The 18,318-nt window shown below is 42.4% G+C and overlaps 1 protein-coding gene across 1 annotated transcript; it reads left to right on the top strand.

The window, feature by feature from the left end:
* Positions 1-176: 176 nt before the first annotated feature.
* On the top strand, positions 177-12,321 carry LOC101742926 (structural maintenance of chromosomes protein 2). Its single transcript, XM_004924047.5, has 22 exons — positions 177-486; positions 878-1,027; positions 1,431-1,592; positions 3,164-3,274; positions 3,562-3,683; positions 4,000-4,156; positions 4,477-4,668; positions 5,350-5,485; positions 5,785-5,960; positions 6,028-6,211; positions 6,338-6,411; positions 6,688-6,834; positions 7,167-7,388; positions 7,471-7,613; positions 7,806-7,905; positions 8,319-8,431; positions 8,749-8,977; positions 9,565-9,759; positions 10,253-10,453; positions 10,522-10,737; positions 10,808-11,017; positions 11,841-12,321. Exons 1-22 carry the CDS (start codon positions 319-321, stop codon positions 11,949-11,951), a joined length of 3,519 nt encoding a protein of 1,172 aa, XP_004924104.1. The 5' UTR covers positions 177-318; the 3' UTR covers positions 11,952-12,321.
* The last annotated feature ends 5,997 nt before the right edge of the window (positions 12,322-18,318 follow it).

Here is an 18,318-nt window from a genome sequence, read left to right as displayed (position 1 = left end):
GATAGAGGCACTACGAAGTCTTCCGGGTCAGCTAGTATGCAATAAAGAAAAGAAAAAGAATCGGTACACTTATAATTTTTTACCTCTTTACCATATTGTTAATCTAAATCGAATTAAAATCTTTAAAAAAAATGTTGTCGAGAAAAATATAATGTGTCAATGTCATTAATCAATGAATGTCAAAAATATTTTAAAAACACAAATCAATTTTGATTTCATAAAAAAATCAACGGCTTCTCTAACGCTTGATGAATTCGTATGAGTTTAAATTTTTAATGAATTTTCTTGTTCTATAACTGTTGTTTTTATGATCTGAACATGTTTATTAAGTCAATAGTGTTAGATGGCTTCAAGTCTTACGGAAACCGAGTGGAAATTACTGGATTTGATCCAGAATTTAATGCGATCACTGGTCTAAATGGGACTGGAAAATCAAATATCTTAGATTCTATATGTTTCGTACTTGGAATCACAAATTTATCGAATGTATGTTGTAGTTTATTATTGCTAACAAAATAACAACTGTTGCTGATTTATTTCCCGCCAAATACCATTCACTGTTAAGGGTTATGGCGATATAGTAGCAGCGTTTATTCATGATAATATTCAATTACCTATCAAATATGCGACATAAATCCTATGGGCATCAGAATACATGATGACTTGAAAATAAAAACATACACTTTTCAAGTTCTAGTACAACAATAATATCGATTGATGCGAAGTAAACTCGACAATGATGTTTTCTGCTTCTTTCTGGGTACAATTATAAATAATATGAATATTCCAACAATAAAACATAGTTGCTTCTTGGTCAAAATGCTTGTTTAACAAAATTTGTGCCTAAATTATTAATTAATTTATTATAAAAAAATAGGTACGAGCAAGCAGCTTGCAGGAGCTTATTTACAAGCATGGGCAGGCAGGTATCACCAAAGCAACAGTTAGCATTACCTTCGACAACAGAGATAAGAGACAATGTCCGATTGGCTATGAGAATCATGATGAGATTACTGTCACTAGACAGGTAAGACATAGTTATATTGGAATAGTAATTAGTAATCAACAAAACATCTAGAAATTGAATAACCATTTGCTAAGTTTCCAGGTTCATGAAGCTTCCATTAAATTACTTTATTAAAAAGTTCCAAGAATACAATAGTTCCAAGAATATATACATGATTAATAAATCAATATTCAAATGTTTGAGATGACATGATTTAATACATCATTTACAAATCATTCGATCAAGTAGCTTGACTTTTACTATTAGCAAACCAAGCTAAATTTCATAAGCTTTGCTGAACAAAACAAGAAATAACGTATAGCATTCAAAAGTTATATTTCCTCATCCAAATTTGCTTAATCAAACTAATATAAAGAACATGCTATTTAACAATTATTGAAACAATTTGAAAAATAAATTTCAGGTGGTGATGGGTGGTAAGAATAAATACCTTATAAATGGTATCAATGTCCAAAACAAGAGGGTCAGTGACTTATTCTGTTCGGTTCAGCTTAATGTCAATAACCCACACTTCCTCATCATGCAGGGAAGGATTACTAAGGTGCTAAATATGAAACCTCCTGAGGTAAGCCATACATCAGCTTCAGCAGTTAAATTACTTGTATGACCTTAGTAAATAGTGTTACGAACTGAAGTTCTGGATAAAATAATTATTTCTTACTAGCTGACCAGGCAGACTTCGCAGTGCCAAGACCTAAACTTTTGTATAAAATAAACTTAAAACAAACACAAGGAATCCGTCCGACGGGGGATACATCAAAGGAAAAACAAAATTGTTATTCTTATTGAATTCCGAGAATTTTCATATTTATCTACCTTTTAAAGCTTCTCTGGACTTCCACAAATAATTCAAAACCAAAATTAGCCAAATCGGTCCAGCCGTTCTCGAGTTTTAGTGAGACTAACAACCAGCAATTCATTTTTATATATATAGATAATCAAAAACATATATAGATTATGAATCAAAATCATCAAGTCTAATTACAAAATACTTTGATTAGTACTTTGATAAGTATAGTGACTGATTTCACTATTATGATGCATTAGATTGCATTCAAATCTTGTCTTGGATATGACTTCACTTTAAGTCGTATGATTTTTCTCACTCCTCTGAATGAAATTTAATCTTTCTAAAAGCGTGTGCACTGTAATTTCTAGTAAGGTCTTAATTGCTTTGTGATTTTTTTCTTTCTCTGTACTGTGTGGCATTAGTTGTATTGTATGTTTGAGCTATTTGTGATGATTAAAATATAGGTAGAGACATACAGCCTTAGTAATAAATGTGGTGTAATATCCTTATGCTTCCCAATTCGTGCCATCGTAGGACAGAAAATATTTGACAAATTTTGAAATCACACTAATGGCATTTTCAAAAGAAGCTTTGCATGTGTTAAGCCAGTTACAAACAATATTTGGACTTTTGGTGTATGGAACAAAATTATCTGCTTGGTGGAAGATGTTTCTTATATTGTTTTCCCTCAAACACTTACTAGCCACAATATCAGTAAACTTGAGATCTTGTCTTCTGATATGGAAGATTTCCATTTAACCTTGCTCTGTGGCTGCTGCCCAGCCATTGTTGGCCCTAAGATAAAAAAAAAGCTGTGAGCACAAGAGTTTTATATCCACAAGACAATGTTGATGCTACCACTCTCCCTGAGAACTGAAGTTGAGCTGGCAGTACAACATCCCATGAGCTCGTATAGGTATGTATCACCACTCTGCCTATTTTTGCCTTGAAGCAGTAATGTGTTTCGTTTTTCAAGGGTGGGGCAGTAATTGCACACTGAGGCTTGGATGCCTTTTCCCACGGTGGGTGGCGGGGCTCCCGTATCCACTTAAAGTCAGATGGGCTGTGAGCTCAATGACCTATCTAAGTAATAAAAAAAGGCAAAAAACCTGTGCTGTAATTGTGTTTGACATCCTTGTGAATAAATGAAATGTAACTAATTTAGCTGATCTAATGATTACAAATTTCTTCTAATAATTATAAAATACAATAAACAATAAAAAGGCCATAAGAACATGAACATGGTAAATTGGCACTAGAGACATTCATGTTTAGCATTGGCATCCAATAACCACATTGCACTGAAGGCTAAAATATATACAGCTACAATACCACTTTTTTGTTAGATATTATCAATGGTAGAGGAAGCGGCAGGTACAAGAATGTATGAAGCTAAAAAACAAGCAGCACAGAAAACTATTGAGAAGAAAGATGCAAAGCTCCGGGAACTTAATGATGTAAGTCAATTGTACAATTTTACTGTCACTGCACACTGTACAAATGTCGATTCGTTTTAAAGCATAATATGACACAAATAAAACTATTTTATCACTTCATCAAATTAGTAGATTTCTAGGACTACTTAGGTGGACTTTCAGAACTGCCAATACTTTTTTGAATAAAATAATGATTTTGTAGAAGGGATCACAATTAATCAGATGTAAATTTTTTTGAACTGAACTAAAACTTCTCAGAAAATACATTAAAAGAACTGTTGTGGCAAAATTGTTTCTGTTCAAAATAGATAATAAGAGAAGACATAGCACCTAAACTTCAGAAGCTGCAAGATGAAAGATCTCAGTTCCAAGAATATCAGAAGGTTGTCAGAGAATTGGAGAATATCACCAGGCTGTGTGTCGCTTGGAAGTGAGTATGGTCATTGCCTAAGTTCCTAGTCGCCACAGGACTGCGCGGCCGCCCGTGTGCCTCCCTGTTCAGTGTAACACAAAAATGTCAGTATGTTGAGTACTTCTTAGTATGTTGAGTACTTCTTTCTTTCTGTTTTAAATACATTAAGAAAAGAAAACAATTTTATTGAACATCTCTCTCTACAGTATACATGCACAAGTGTCCATAGTATGTTTATTACCTTCCCCTTCTAAACCACTTATTTACATGATAGAACAAGGCAATATTTTAGCACATCATAGTCACGAAAGTTAAAACGATATCTCCGTTACAGGTATGTTTCTGCTGAAGAGCAAACCAAAGCAGCAGAGGGAAAAGTCACGCAAGTGCAGGACGACATTAAATTGAAAAAAGAGACTATTAAAAACAATGAGAAAGAAATGAAAGAGCTGGATAAGCAAGTTGTTGACTTAAACAAAAAACTGGATGAGGTAAGAGACAGCAGTAAGTCGTCGCTTTTCGTCCGTGAGTCCAGCCCCAGAGCGGGGCTCTTGTCGCATTCTATGCGGTCCGGTGTGAAGGGATACACTTGAGACTTGCACTTTATGTCTGGATCTGGAGCAGAATTCACATAGTAATGGTTATTGGAACTGATATCCATTGTGCATTAGGCAACCATGAGTGCGTTTAATCCATAATTTAAGGAATCTGCTATCAATTCGTGTCGTTATTATTCATCGGATGATGTAGTTAGCTGATAAAGTTTAGACTTTTTATATGTAAACCACTAATCATTTAATTATTGTATCAGGAGAGTGGGAATGTCCTCAAAGATTTGGAAGTAGAACTTCAAAACTTGGAGAAGGTTGAAGCAGCAGCAAGTTCACAATATAAAGGCAGCAAAGAAGCCCTGAGCGGACACGAGAAGAGAGTCAAACTACTCGAAAAGGCACTGGCTGAGGACGAGCAGGCTCTCACATCAAAGCAACAGATTCTTAATGAGGTGCGGTCCCAGCAGGATACACTTGACACTTCTTGAAAGTAAACTGTCTTTGGATGGAAACATTCGAATTACAAAGATAAATTAGAGTGAATCGTTTTAGTCAAATGGTTGGTTAATTGTTTCCGGTGACTCTTTCTTTTATTAATTTATTCATGCATGTGGTTGTGGAAACAATATTTGTGATGCTCAAGCTCAACACACCTCAATGCACTCAAAGAAAACATTTATTTTACCTGCTCTCCATAATATGTACTTGTTTTATATGTGAACTAAATTATGTCCTAAAGACACTCCTTATAATGGCACGGACCTGTACATGCGTGAAGAACTACAATACATCTGTTTAATAACCAATGAATGACCGATATTGTAAGTGTAGCACAGCATTACGAAGAAAACATGGCCTCTGCACTGAACTCTTCAGGTTCGCAGTACTAGCTCACACCCGGTATGCACTGGCTGTCTTTTCTTGGTCTTATGTGGACTCACAAAATATAATCTTGATAAATCTTGACAAAAAGTATTTATGCTTTGTTTACGTTACTCTTGACTTAGTAATTTATTGCTGTATCGGAATCGGATATGGCTTGATACATCCGGTATGTAGGATCCTTGCCTCGATAGACATAAGTATTCAAGAAACTGAAAATGTTTTATTTAACTATTACTATTTTACGAAAGGTCTCGTCAACATTCGAGAACCTTCGCACATCTAGTGAGACCAGTGAGAAAGCTTTAGCGGAAGCACAACAGAAGTTCTTGGCCGTGAGCACCGGGAAGGAAGATGCTTCTGAATCGCTGCAGGACCAGCTAATGGGTGCGTCTTGACGTTATGACAGACTAGTAGAAATTTATCTCACCTCACTTGTCGTAAGTTGATAGTGGCTACAGGTGTCACAGATAAAAGACTAATATCGTATATATCATCAACAAACAAGTCAAAAATTTTCGTTCCTTAATATCAGATAGTGCACTGTTGATCGTGTCTCCCCAATACTCCATTATTGACCCAATATTCCACTACGGATACACAGAGAGTACAGTGCACATGTCACACCACTAACCACTAACAATAACACTGACTATTTTCATGCTTATTGTGGTTGCTCTTTGTAGCTGCCAAACAACAGGCGTCGGAGGCGTCCACTCGCATCACCTCGGCCATGATGGACAAGAAGCACGCCGAGGAGAGATTGAAAACTTTGGAGAAGGAGTTCACTACCAGCAGCAAACAGTACGACGCGGATCAGGAGAGCATCCGGCGGCAGCAGGCGCAGGTCGAGCAGCTGGAGGTGGGTGGGTGGGGCCGCCGGGGTTCGTGTCGCGGTTACAGCCGTCTGTAGCGTGGGTCGGTTGCAGCGCGAGCTGGCGGGGCTGGCGCACGACGAGTCCCGCGTGACGTCACTGGGGGCGGCGGTGCGGGGCGCGCAGGGGGCGGCGCGGGGGGCGCGGGACCGGCGGGACGCGCTGGCGGCGGCGCTGCAGCGGTGCCACTTCCGGTACTCCCCCCCCGACCCGCACTTCGACCGCGCCAGGGTCGCAGGTTCGACTACATGTCTAGCTCACATTTCTACTTTATGTTAATTGTTTAATATGATCTTTATATTTTTGATGATTCAAAATCTACAGGGTGACCGCAATGGCGATTAAAATGTTGCAATGATTGCAGGTACCGTCTGCAAGCTGATCGACGTGTGTGATCCGGTGTACTGCACCGCCCTGGAGACGGCGGCCGGAGGACGGGTGAGCCCGCCTTATACCGCTCGCGCTGGGTCTCAAGTGTCCCTGTCCTCTTAATGAGAAATGACGTATTCCAGTTTCTATTAAACGCTAATAAACACCATCAGAGACAATCAGTGTGCTGTTATATGTTAAAACAAATAAACAACAAATATCTATCAGTTAATAGAAACTGAAAAAAATTGTTTCGATGTTGTAAAATACAGTGAAAGTAAACTACCTCTCTGACTGTTAAACATTCGATATTTGTATTAAATAGTGCTGATGTGATTGTTTCAGTTATACAATGTAGTGGTGGACACCGAGGTCACGAGCAAGCTGCTGCTACAGCGGGGCAACCTGCAGACCAGAACTACCATCATACCGCTCAACAAGATCTCCGGACAGGTCATCGACAAGAGAATTGTGCAGATAGCTCAGGAGATTGTACGTAGGCCTTTTTTTCCAATGAAGGACCATGCTGTGTCCGTACGTACTGAGTAACTATGTACTTGAATAATATTAATAAAAACGCGATTGTCCGGCCAAAATGGATAAAGTCAATCAAAACTGTGCTATTTGGAATCATTTAAGGATTTTAAGAATACCCCATACATACAAATCTTTTCACACTTGTAAAAACCACAGTTAATTAAAGTAAGTCTCGTACATATAAACTAGAATCTATATTTAGTTTTGAGTAAAAAAAATTTGTTAGTATAAAGTAGTGCACTATTGAAGTAATGTATGTTGTGGTAAGTTTTTTATTTTGATTGTAGGGTGGAGGTCCGGAGAACGTGCAGCTGGCCTTGGACCTGATATCGTTCGACAGCCGCCTGCGCCCCGCCATGGCGTGGGTGTTCGGCTCCACGCTCGTGTGCCGCGACCTCGACACCGCCAAGCGCGTCACCTTCCACCGCGCCGTGCGCCGCCGCTGCGTCACGCTCGACGGCGACGTGTTCGACCCCTCCGGCACGCTCTCCGGCGGCGCCGCGCTCAAGGCACGACGACATAATATATCTTGTTTATATTTTTGTATTTTAGTATGTTTTCAATATTAGTACAGTGGCGATTGTTCTGTAGGGCGGGTCGGTGCTGCTGCAGCTGCAGGAGCTGAAGCAGCTGGAGCAGCAGGTGCAGGCGGCCGAGGCGCGGCTGGCGCAGCTCACGGAGGAGCTGGGCTGCGCGCAGCAGGCTGCCGAGAGCTACGCCGCTATACAACAGAAGTATGTTCACTCAACAAATGGCTCCCAAGTTGTAAAGTTTGTTTTATTACGTTACTTATTATGTAGTAGTTTTTTTATCTATGTGACTTCAAAGGGGTTGCTCCGGTCTCACGGGGCTCCGCCTGAGACTCAGTTAGAGTTAGGCTTGCCCCTGGCAAAAGCAGTAGAGTAGTGTTGGGTGCGGGTGCGCAGGTGCGAGGCGGCGCGGCTGGGCGCGCGCGCGGCGGCGGCGCGGCTGGGCGGCACGGCGCGCGCGCAGCTGCACGCCGAGATCCAGGCTCTGCGCGCGCAGGTACGACGCGCCGCTAACGACGCTTTGTAATTCGTTTCGCATTTTTTGTAATCAATTTCAAAATGTGTCGAATGTTCTTGTTAAATTAACTTATTCCGACACACAGATAAATAATAGAATAATATTGGGACACCGTGTTTACTTTTATTCATTAAGCGTTTCTATGTCAAATTTATTTAAGGGACTTGTTTAAAAATAATTTTGTACATAAAATATTTCAACATAAAAACAAAAAACTACGTGACGTGAATCCGTATCGTAGTCCGTAGACCGTTTCAACATATTATTTTATTTTTATCGACCTTTAAAGGAATAATATAATAATAGTAATAATATATAATAATAAAAAAACAAACCTATCGAAGAAACCATAATTTTATACTGAAATGAAATATTGGGAGTGTCCCCGGCAGGCGGCCCAGCTCGCGGCGGCGCTGGAGCAGGACGAGCTCGTGCAGGACGAAGCGGCCGGCCGGGCCCGCGACCTGGAGGCCAAGCTCAAGGACATCAAGGGACACCGAGAGAGGTACGAACTAGTCTTTCCTTCAATTTTTTTTACAGGTTTTAACCACATTTATAAATATAGAGAGAATCCGATTTAAAATTGACCATTGAACGAGCTGCGCGTTTAAGAGTGTCGGCTGCACGCATCTGGCGTTGAGCAACCCTCAGACATCACCACGTGAATGACGCCGCCACCCCGAGACGTGAGGGCTGCGTTTCAACTGTACGCACAGTGGCTCTGTCGACATACAAACTCTAAACTAAAACGTTTCGTGGCAGGAACAGTCAGGGGAACCCATCACCAATAATCAACGATTGACATAACTCTTTTATGAACAGAGAATATAAGAAAGCAGAAGAGGCATTGAAGAAAGCAAAGCGAGACGTGGAGGTGCACGGCGGCGCGTGGAAGCTGCGCGAGCAGGAGCTGGAGACCCTGCGGCTGGAGGCGGCGGAGCTGCAGCGCGGCGCCGCGGCCGCACGCCACCAGCTGCACGAGCACGCGCGCGCCGCCGCCGACCTGGCACGCGCACTGCACGACGCCGCGCGCAGCCGGGACCACGCGCAGGTTTTGTATTGTCTATATGTGTGGACGAGCTCACAGCCCACCTGCTGTTACTAGTGTTAAGTGGTTACTGGAACCCATAGACATCTACTACGTAAATGTGCCATACACCTTGAGATATAAGTTCTAAGGTCTCAGTATAGTTACAATCATTGCCCCACCCTTCAAACCGAAACGCATTACTGCTTCACGGCAGAAATAAGCAGGGCGGTGGTACCTACCCGTGCGGACTCACAAAAGGTCTTACTACCAATAATTACGCATGTTATAATTTTGCGGGTTTGATTTTTATTACACGATATTTTTCCTTCACCGTCGGATTCAATTGTGAACAATTGTTAAGTACGTATTTCATTAAAAAAATTGGTACCCGCCTGCGGGATTCGAACACCGTTGCATCGCTATCTATGAATGCACCGAACGTCTTATTCATTAGGCCACGGCGACGATAAAGGGGTGCGCCCTTCTAGCCCGAGTTCCGTTTCACGACAGATTCGGCTCGAAAACAACTGTTGCTAGGACCGTAAAATGGGTTTTGAAATCTTACTTAACGTGCATAAGCTAAAATTTAATTCTCCTGCGTTTATTAGGAAGCAGTGAAGGAGATGCAGGCGCGAATAAAACATCAGAAAACGGAGATCGCGGGCCGGAGCACCGACATATCTCGCCTCGTGCAGCAGAAGGAGCGCCTGGCCAAGAGCAGCAGCGAGCTGGAGCTCGGCGTCAAGGAGCTGGACTACCGCATCAAGGAGCTGCAGACTGAGGCTCTCGATTGTCAGAAGAAGGTATCCCGTTCGAACGGGGCCGTGTTCGTTAAAATACAGTCATTGCTTTTAGTTTGCGTTAAAGACATATTAATTCGAAAAAGAGGTAATAATTAAACATAAATTATTGAATCATTGTTCGCGTCGAGAATATAAATAATACTTTTAACTACATCCAACAAGGGCAGCGGGCCGTCATCGCTCTCGTCGAACCCGTCGCTTGCGATGAAGGGCTCGACAAGTAAATTAACCCATAGACACAGCCCACTGAGTTTGTCGCCGGATCTTCTCAGTGGGTCGCGTTTCCGATCCGGTGGCAGATTCTGCGAAGCACGGCTCTTACTAAGGTTCGTGTTAGCAACGTCGTCAGGTTTGAGCCCCGTGAGCTCACCTACTAGTTAAATTTCCGTTGAAATAGCCTCTCAAGGCTATCAGCTTGGTAGGAAAAAAAGGGCAGCGGGCAACATATCGTGACTATTTTTATTGCGACGTAACTTGAATATCCACCCTTCAGATGAGGCAACTGGAGTCGGAGAACCCGTGGATCCCGTCGGAGCGGCAGTACTTCGGCGCGCCGGGCGGCCTCTACGACTTCGAGGGTCGGCAGGCGCACGTGGCCGCCAGCCGCCTGCACCAGCTCGCCGAGCGCAGGGACCGCCTCGCGCGAGGACTCAACGCCAGGGCGCACACGCTGCTCGGCAAGGAGGAGGACCAGGTGCGTGCCGACCCGCGCACCACACCACCCCGCACGCCACCCGCTCACCCGCCGCCCTCCGCTTGCAGTACCAAGACGTCATGAGGAAGAAGCAGATCGTGGAGGCGGACAGAGCCAAGCTGGTGCAGGTCATGGCGGAGCTGGACGAGAAGAAGAAGAAGACGTTAGTGACGGCCTGCGAGCAAGTCAACCGGGACTTCGGGTCCATCTTCAGCACCCTGCTGCCCGGCGCGCAGGCCAAGCTGCAGCCGCCCGACGGACTCTCCGTGCTGGACGGGCTCGAGGTGAGCGCCGCCCCTGTGCACCGTGCACGCTGCTCTCGGCGACACTGAGGCCTCGCTCGCGTTCCGGCAGGTGAAGGTGGGGTTCAACATGACGTGGAAGGAGTCCCTGGGCGAGCTGTCGGGTGGGCAGCGGTCGCTGGTGGCGCTAGCGCTGGTGCTGGCGATGCTGCTGTTCAAGCCGGCTCCGCTGTACATCCTGGACGAGGTGGACGCGGCGCTGGACCTGTCGCACACGCAGAACATCGGCATCATGCTCAAGGAACACTTCCGACACTCGCAGGTGCGTGCCTCCGGACCGCACCACCGCTATACTAGACCGTACAGCATACGTGTTGTTATATGCAAAGGCTCCGACGCGGAACACTAGAAATGGTCCGTCCTCCCGTCAAGGGGAATCATTTCGTGGGTAGAGCCTTAAAACATCCTTAAGCTTTCGGTTCGCTCCCGACACCTGCGGACCGTCAAGATCTACATTCACCCTCGCGCCCTCTTAGTGCGAAAACCTTACGTACGAGGTTCAACCTGCTGCCCGAAAATTCAAATTATGCAATGTGATGTAGAAGCGGTAAGAATATTTTAGCTGTGCGGGGAAGACTGGTAAACACGGCGCGAATCCGACTATGCAATAACAATATGACTCATTTGACGACCTCTTCTCCCTCCTGGCTCTCGACCTTTGCTGCGGTAGGGTTCCTCAATAGGTTGTCAGCGACGAACGGGAGGCGAACAGTTAAGAATCGAAGCTCGGTGAAAAATTCAGAATCAAGAAATTCCGTAACGAAAATAAAACCTAACACCCCCACTCCGCCCACCATGTAGCTCGCGTTCAACACATTCACACGTTGCGCTTGTGTAGTGTTTGTGAATAAGCGCGCGGCGTGACGTCACACTGCATGCGCATCGGGAAAAGTCTGCCCATCTCTCTCTCGTGCGGTCTAGCTTATGAGTGTGAAGGGGATAGTTAATGTTTATAAATGTAGCGTGGTCGTATTTTAGTTTTGATTTTATTTTGTTAAATTGGCAAGTTGCGCCCGACAGCAAAGAGCGAGGGGCGCCCCATGCGCAGGGCCGGTGCGTGGTATTGTACGAGTGGTTGTCCGCAGTTCATCATCGTGTCGCTGAAGGACGGCATGTTCAACAACGCCAACGTTCTGTTCCGCACCCGCTTCGTGGACGGCATGTCCTCCGTGCAGCGCACCGCCGCGCGACGCTAGCCGCCATACGTGCGCGCCGATATACAACAATATAACTAGATTTAATTCATTCATATCTTAAGGTAATTTTATCAGTTACGGCCATTCAAAGTTTTTTTTAGTTACAAAAACTATTAACGTTACCCCAGCTAACCTTACCTCGCCCCGGGACAAACGTACCTTTCCCGCGGGGACGAGGCGCCCGGGATAAGAACTACTACTAATTAACTTAATTTTAAGCCACATTCCAATTTCAATATTTTTTAAAGAATTTTTAAATTAGTCAAAGCTGCTGTGCGGCGACTCATAATCTCAGTAAAATTATAAATTATTATTAAGTCGATGTCTAGTTTTTATTTTGTTATTAAAATTAAATGTGTACCTATCTCAATTTTAGTTTCATTCATTACGTTGATGTGTTCCGTTGGAGATATATTACCTACTAGCCGTACTCGCCTGCTTCGCTGGGCATTTAAAATAACATTATTATTTATTGTCATTATTATTAGAGAGTCCAACGCTCATATAAATATTAGCCTATCCATTAAGTACGTGTATTTTCTATATGGTTTCAAGTCAATCGGATGCATGGTTCAGTAGTTATAACGGAACATCCGTGAAAAACCACTGTAGATTTATATATTAGTATAGATTCACAATAGCAAAGATGTCTAGACGAATGCTCGGTCCGCCTAGTTCCGCCCAGTGCCGCACTCGGACACCGCGCCCGTGGCCTGCGCCCCCCACCGCGCTGGGGACTCGCATCATGTTCCTTGTGACACGCGGTACTGCACACTGCGCCGCACACATCCCCATATAAATAATAATAAACTAGGTTGAATACAGCGAGCACCAGATTCACACTGGCGCGGTCGGTTATCGAATATTTTGGTGGCGCTGGTAAGTTACCAGTAACACTTAGAACACTCACAGAATACTTTACATATTTGCAATTCACTTCTTCCGCTTCGCTTCAGATGATGCGTACGCTGTTTCGCTAGATCCGATTACTAACTAACTTCGTGTCATCCCTGCAACGCTTTTATCACGACATCTCTAGAATTATCGAGAACATTTCTGACAAGTCGAGTAGTTTCGATATGTGACAATAGCTATTTGACAATAGATGGCGTTGCTCTTACCGGCGTAACAATATAACATCAACCCTTTTATTTTCGAATTGTGGTTTCCGCGCCCAGTGAGAGCGAGGGGCTCCGGTAGATGTCGTTAGCGCGGATCGCGACCTTAAGGATAATTTTTAGGGCCCTACCCATCAAACGACTTCCCTTGCAATCTCTCATCCGGCGTCCAATCACCCGGGATCAGAACCCGGGCATAGTGGGGGGTTCCCAGGGTCAACACTACTAACGGATTAGTTGGCGTCATCCCGGGAACGCTCGACCGGCGGCTCCTCAAGGCTGTTTGACGAGCAACGGCGCCGGTCTCTGCGGCACGGTGGCCAATCAGACCGGTGTCGCCGGTACTTAAAAATTTTATAAATCAATTCGTCGCACATAAATTGTAAATTTGTAAAACTATAGCTTAATCGAGTGCTCTTTAATTACATCAATTGTTCTTTAGACGGCAGTTTGCCCCCTAAGTTTCTCACCGGATCTTCTCAGTGGGTCGCGTTTCCGATCTGGTGGTAGATTCTGCGAAGCACTGCTCTTGCTAGGGCCAGTGTTAGCAACACACCCAGTTTGAGTCCCGTGAGCTCACCTACACGTCAAGGAGAAGCTGAAATAGCCTCTCAAGGCTATCAGCATAGGTAGGGAAAAAAAGACGGCCGGTAACGACACCTTGGTCCCCCTTCTTTGTTCGTGTAAAATGCAACTGTGTCCGTTATTTTTGAATTACAAATTTAAAGTCTTTTTCTTAGTAAATAAAAAAACAAATTGTAACTCTTCGATCTAAATTAATCTTACGTTTCGATAAAATCGACGTTTCCTACGTCCACATACTAAAAACCTCTGAGAGGATAACGCGTACGTCAGCCGTTTCGCAATTGAGAATTAGAATATTAAAAGCAATACGCTGAGGAACAAGAAAACGATACAAAGAGTTGCCGTTCTCCGTCAGAATTGTGTTACGTCGTCAGAGTTACACGGAGCGAGGTCGGAGCACCTGAATGGAATAAAACTTTTATTATTTGAAGCCGCGCTTTTTAATATCCGGAATTGATCCGGCTAGATGTTCACTGTTTTATTGGCGTCTCGTAAACCTGCTTGGCTGAACATTAGCGCTCTACGATCCTTATATTCCCTGGTGAAACAGCGCGCCGCAGAATTTTCTATGTTGAGCTATTTTTTAACCGACTTCAAAAAAGGAGGAGGTTCTCAATTTGACTGTTTTTTTTTATGTTTGTTACCTCATACCTTTTGAATGGGTGAATCGATTTTGATGATTCTTTTTTATTAGAAGGCTGACGCTTCCCGTGTGGTTCCATTTAAATTTAGTCCAGTTCTGATAATGGTATCCATGAGAAAATCATATAAGTCTTATATTTGCATTAAGTAGATGTTAAGTAGTAGTAGACGATTTGGTACGCAATCTGAAGGTAAAAGTTGGCGGCGTCTTTTAAGCGACCTACGGACTGCGAGCCGCCGAGAGGCCGTGGCAGTGGTCGTTGTCCCGTAGGGGTGAGGTGGTGGGGACATATGTGTCATCAAAGTTCTCCCGTGCCTCGGTCGAGCTCAATCTCATCCGAGGTTCAGACGTAGGTTGTAGAGCGACAGGGGGCTTTAGTTGGTTCAACTACGACATGTTCCCTCGACGATTTCCTCCTGACCCAAAATTAGCTATTCACTGTCATACTCCCATCATCGATCTGACTACTCCTGATGCCAGGAGTAGTCACCTAATGGCCCCGAAAGCTTCCTCTTAAGAAAATGGTTATATGTAACGGAATTCATTTAATTGAAAATACTATGTACCCAGTTAAGTATTAAGTTTAATACCTGTTCACGTTGCTGTTTGAAACGAGGCCAAACTTCGAACCTGAGATTATACGTGGCGCATGAATTTGTTAACAAAGTATCTTTAGTTGGCCAACAAAGTACGGGTATTGCTTGAAGTAATAAGATTCAAAAGCAGAAGAGTTCTCACAAAATATAATATAACTTTTTTTGTTTTCTTCTAATAGTGTTAAATTACTTTATTCCTACCTATACGCCGGTAGCCTAAGAGGCGATTCTAGCTACGCCTGGACTGGTAGGTGAGCTCACGGATTCACCCTGAGAGAATTTGCTAAGACTAGCCTGAGCAAGAGCAGTGCTTCGCAGAATCTACCAACGGATCGGAATCGCGACCCACTAAAAAAATCCGGCGAGGAACTCAGTGGGCTGTGTTAAATTATGTTTACTGGTGCTAGTACGCGTTGACAGGCTCACCCGGACCGGTACCACCATCATTCGATGTTATTTCCGCCGCGAAGCAATCGAGCGTTCCGGTTTGAAGGGTGGGGAGTGCGGACAGCTCTTATACGAAATAAATGAGACTTCGTTTTAGCGTTACTTAATTATTTCTAAAGTATAATATAAAAAAGTAATTAAATGTACTGCAGAAAAGTATGTACATAGAGAATTAATAGACATTACATAATTTTTCTAACAGAGTTCTTATCGTAACTCAATCGATGACGTTTGACTGTTTGAAGCTTGCAATACGTGCTCCCATCAGCAGACAGAGCTACACAGAAAGATCACAGACGTTTCTTTATGATGTAGACAATGAGACATAGAAGAAACTCTCCGTCGTGAGAAAGAACTATCATATTCGTTACTGTAATCATTTTAAATTATAAGAGTTGTAAGATCTCCAGCCTGTTTAAACCAATAAAGCCTCAAGGCGCCGACGCCCAGGTGTGACGTAAGTATTGGAAAATAATAATAAGTTAAATTGAAACAATCATCCATCATGGGCAACGGTAATCTCTCACTGTCGGGTGAACGGTTTGCTCGTCTCTGATAGATAAAAATAAAAATTGAACTAATAATATCAAGAATAATGGTATCTACGTTCTCAAGTATTCATTACTGCAAAAAGCCGGCTAAGCAAAAACCCGCCCACGTTTCCAATGTCAATAGAAATAAAAGGACACCGAGGAACATCTATCCTCTCTACTTGACTTTCGCCAAATCTTATATCCTGCTCGCACTTTATATTCGTTTAACACACACGAGCAGGACAAATAGTAAAGTGAGGTACGAATAAAATGCTTTTCAGCCTAAGTTTGATTGATGTGATGCTCTACTATCACGTTGACCTGGCCACACATTTTTTATGATTTACGTAAGAATGATTTCGGTATTAGTGAGAGCTTGATTTATTGAGCTCACGTCGAGGTCGAGGGCTAAGAAATCACTTGCTTGTCCATTATGAATAGTTCCAGAGTTTGTGACGCTATCGATATTAGTATTAGCAACCCTGATATTAGTATGGGCGGACGTTGAGCAGAAACGGCTTGATTTGTTTTAAAAATAATTGTGTCGTTTTGATTATACAAGATAGTTTTACTCTGTATTTATAAATTTGCAGTCAATTTCCATTCGCGCCGAATTACAGATCTAGAAATTTCTTATTAGAATTTTTAGTCAAAAACAGTTTCAGTATGTGTTATATTTTTGAAGGCATTCTTATCTTAAACAAAGCGATGAGTCAATGGGTATGATCGTGAGGTCTTCGACCCATCTAATTGAATAACATTATCTATTCAAAGTTACTTGAAAAGTCCTCTTCTTCGTTTCGTGTAGTCTTTTATCGAGACTGACAGACTCAATGTGGCGATTCTAATTCATGTAAATTATTTAATACTAAAGCGTGAATGTGAAATTTAAAGTGTCCAGAAATTAGTCTCCGCTTGTTGGTTGTTTTGAAAATGTTTATCGACTTTTTTTTTAAATATTGTATGTTTTGTATTGTACTGTTTGTTTCCCAAATAAATAAATTAATTACAAGTGCAGTAATATTGTTCGTCATCGAAGACACAATAATAATAATATTGGTGGTAGGACGTCTTGTGAGTCCGCACGGATAGGTGCCACCAACCTGCCTATTTCTGCCGAGAAGCAGTAATGCGTTTCGGTCTGAAGGGTGGGCAGCCGTTATACTGTAAAAACTGAGACTTAGAACTCATGTCTCAAGGTGGCTGGCGGCATTTACCTTGTAGATGTATATGGGTTCTGGTAACCACTTGACAGGAGGTGGGCCGTGAGCTCGTCCACCTATTGAAGCAATAAACAAAAAAAAACTTACGATAATCGTAATTGAATGTCATCGTCGCCCATAGACATATGCAATGTGCATGGATCTGTACTAGGGTTCATTTATTGGAAATCATGTACGTAGCTTGTAGTGTGTTTAGTGGGGCATACTAGTGTAATTTATTTATTAATTATTTATTGCTTATATATTGCTATATGCACCTTGAGATATAAGTTCTAAGGTCTCAGTATAGTTACACTAGTTGTAGTGGTTTGGACACAGCTTGTAGTGATTGGTTACTTGTTAGTTCACTTTGCTGGAAATTAATCAATTACCCAATTAAAATCGGATCAATTCTCGTTTACTAAGGGTTTATATCGCTGGAAATAAAGTTCACAAAAATATATTTGATTAACGTAGAAATAAGATTTTCATTTTCGCATCGAATTCTTAACGTATTATCTCATCCAATTCAGCAGACCGTACATTTGATAGATGCTAATTTTACGCGACCAAAAAATAAGGTCATAATTTTTATTGTGCAAAAATAAGAAGATTTATGTTATTCCTTCTTTATTGTTAGCGCGAGAAAATCGAGGGGAAGCCATTGTCATTGGCGTGTTATTATCCTGCTCGTAATAATACATCCAGTTTTGTTTATTTATAGGCGTTTTGAATAGACTCTTAACATAAAATGTATTTGATGGTGAGTTGGTGGTCTGTCTATTGTTCGCGACGGACATAAAGAAACATAGTTAGAATAAGATATTCCCGAACGGACATAAATGATTGAAAATAGTTAAATAGATATTGTTCGCGATGCACATAGATAGTTGTAAAATAATAGAAAATGTCCGCGATAAATAAATAGAGAATAAATAGATAATACGTTAAAACAGAAATGTCCGTAAATAGATACGCTAGAATAGGAATATGTTCGCAAGTACAGCTAGATTTAATAGAAATAGAGATAGTCAGTATGTTAAAAATAGTTAGCATACAAATGTAAATAGAAATAAGTTAATTTGTAAATGTTATTTTGTAAATAAAGATTGGTCCTCGTGGTCTTTAATTTGGCGTGGGAACGCAGGAGCGAGTCACAATACGGGCAACTAATAGAGCGACTAGGCAAACAATAGGCGAGCGAGGCGGCCGAGAGAACAATAGACGCCCACCGTGCTCGGAC

Source organism: Bombyx mori, chromosome 25, assembly GCF_030269925.1.
Source record: "Bombyx mori chromosome 25, ASM3026992v2".
Classification (NCBI taxonomy): Eukaryota; Metazoa; Arthropoda; class Insecta; order Lepidoptera; family Bombycidae; genus Bombyx; species Bombyx mori.
The sequence above is the reverse complement of the archived record's forward strand: the minus strand, read 5'-3'. Positions and strand labels throughout refer to the sequence as shown.

Excerpts from the sequence above, each read along its gene's own strand:
- LOC101742926 (XM_004924047.5), top strand. The coding sequence starts at position 319 with ATGTTTATTAAGTCAATAGTGTTAGATGGCTTCAAGTCTTACGGAAAC. Across the intron at positions 1,593-3,163 it reads TAAATATGAAACCTCCTGAG|ATATTATCAATGGTAGAGGA; the intron begins GTAAGCCATACA and ends CTTTTTTGTTAG. Across the intron at positions 6,412-6,687 it reads AGACGGCGGCCGGAGGACGG|TTATACAATGTAGTGGTGGA; the intron begins GTGAGCCCGCCT and ends TGATTGTTTCAG.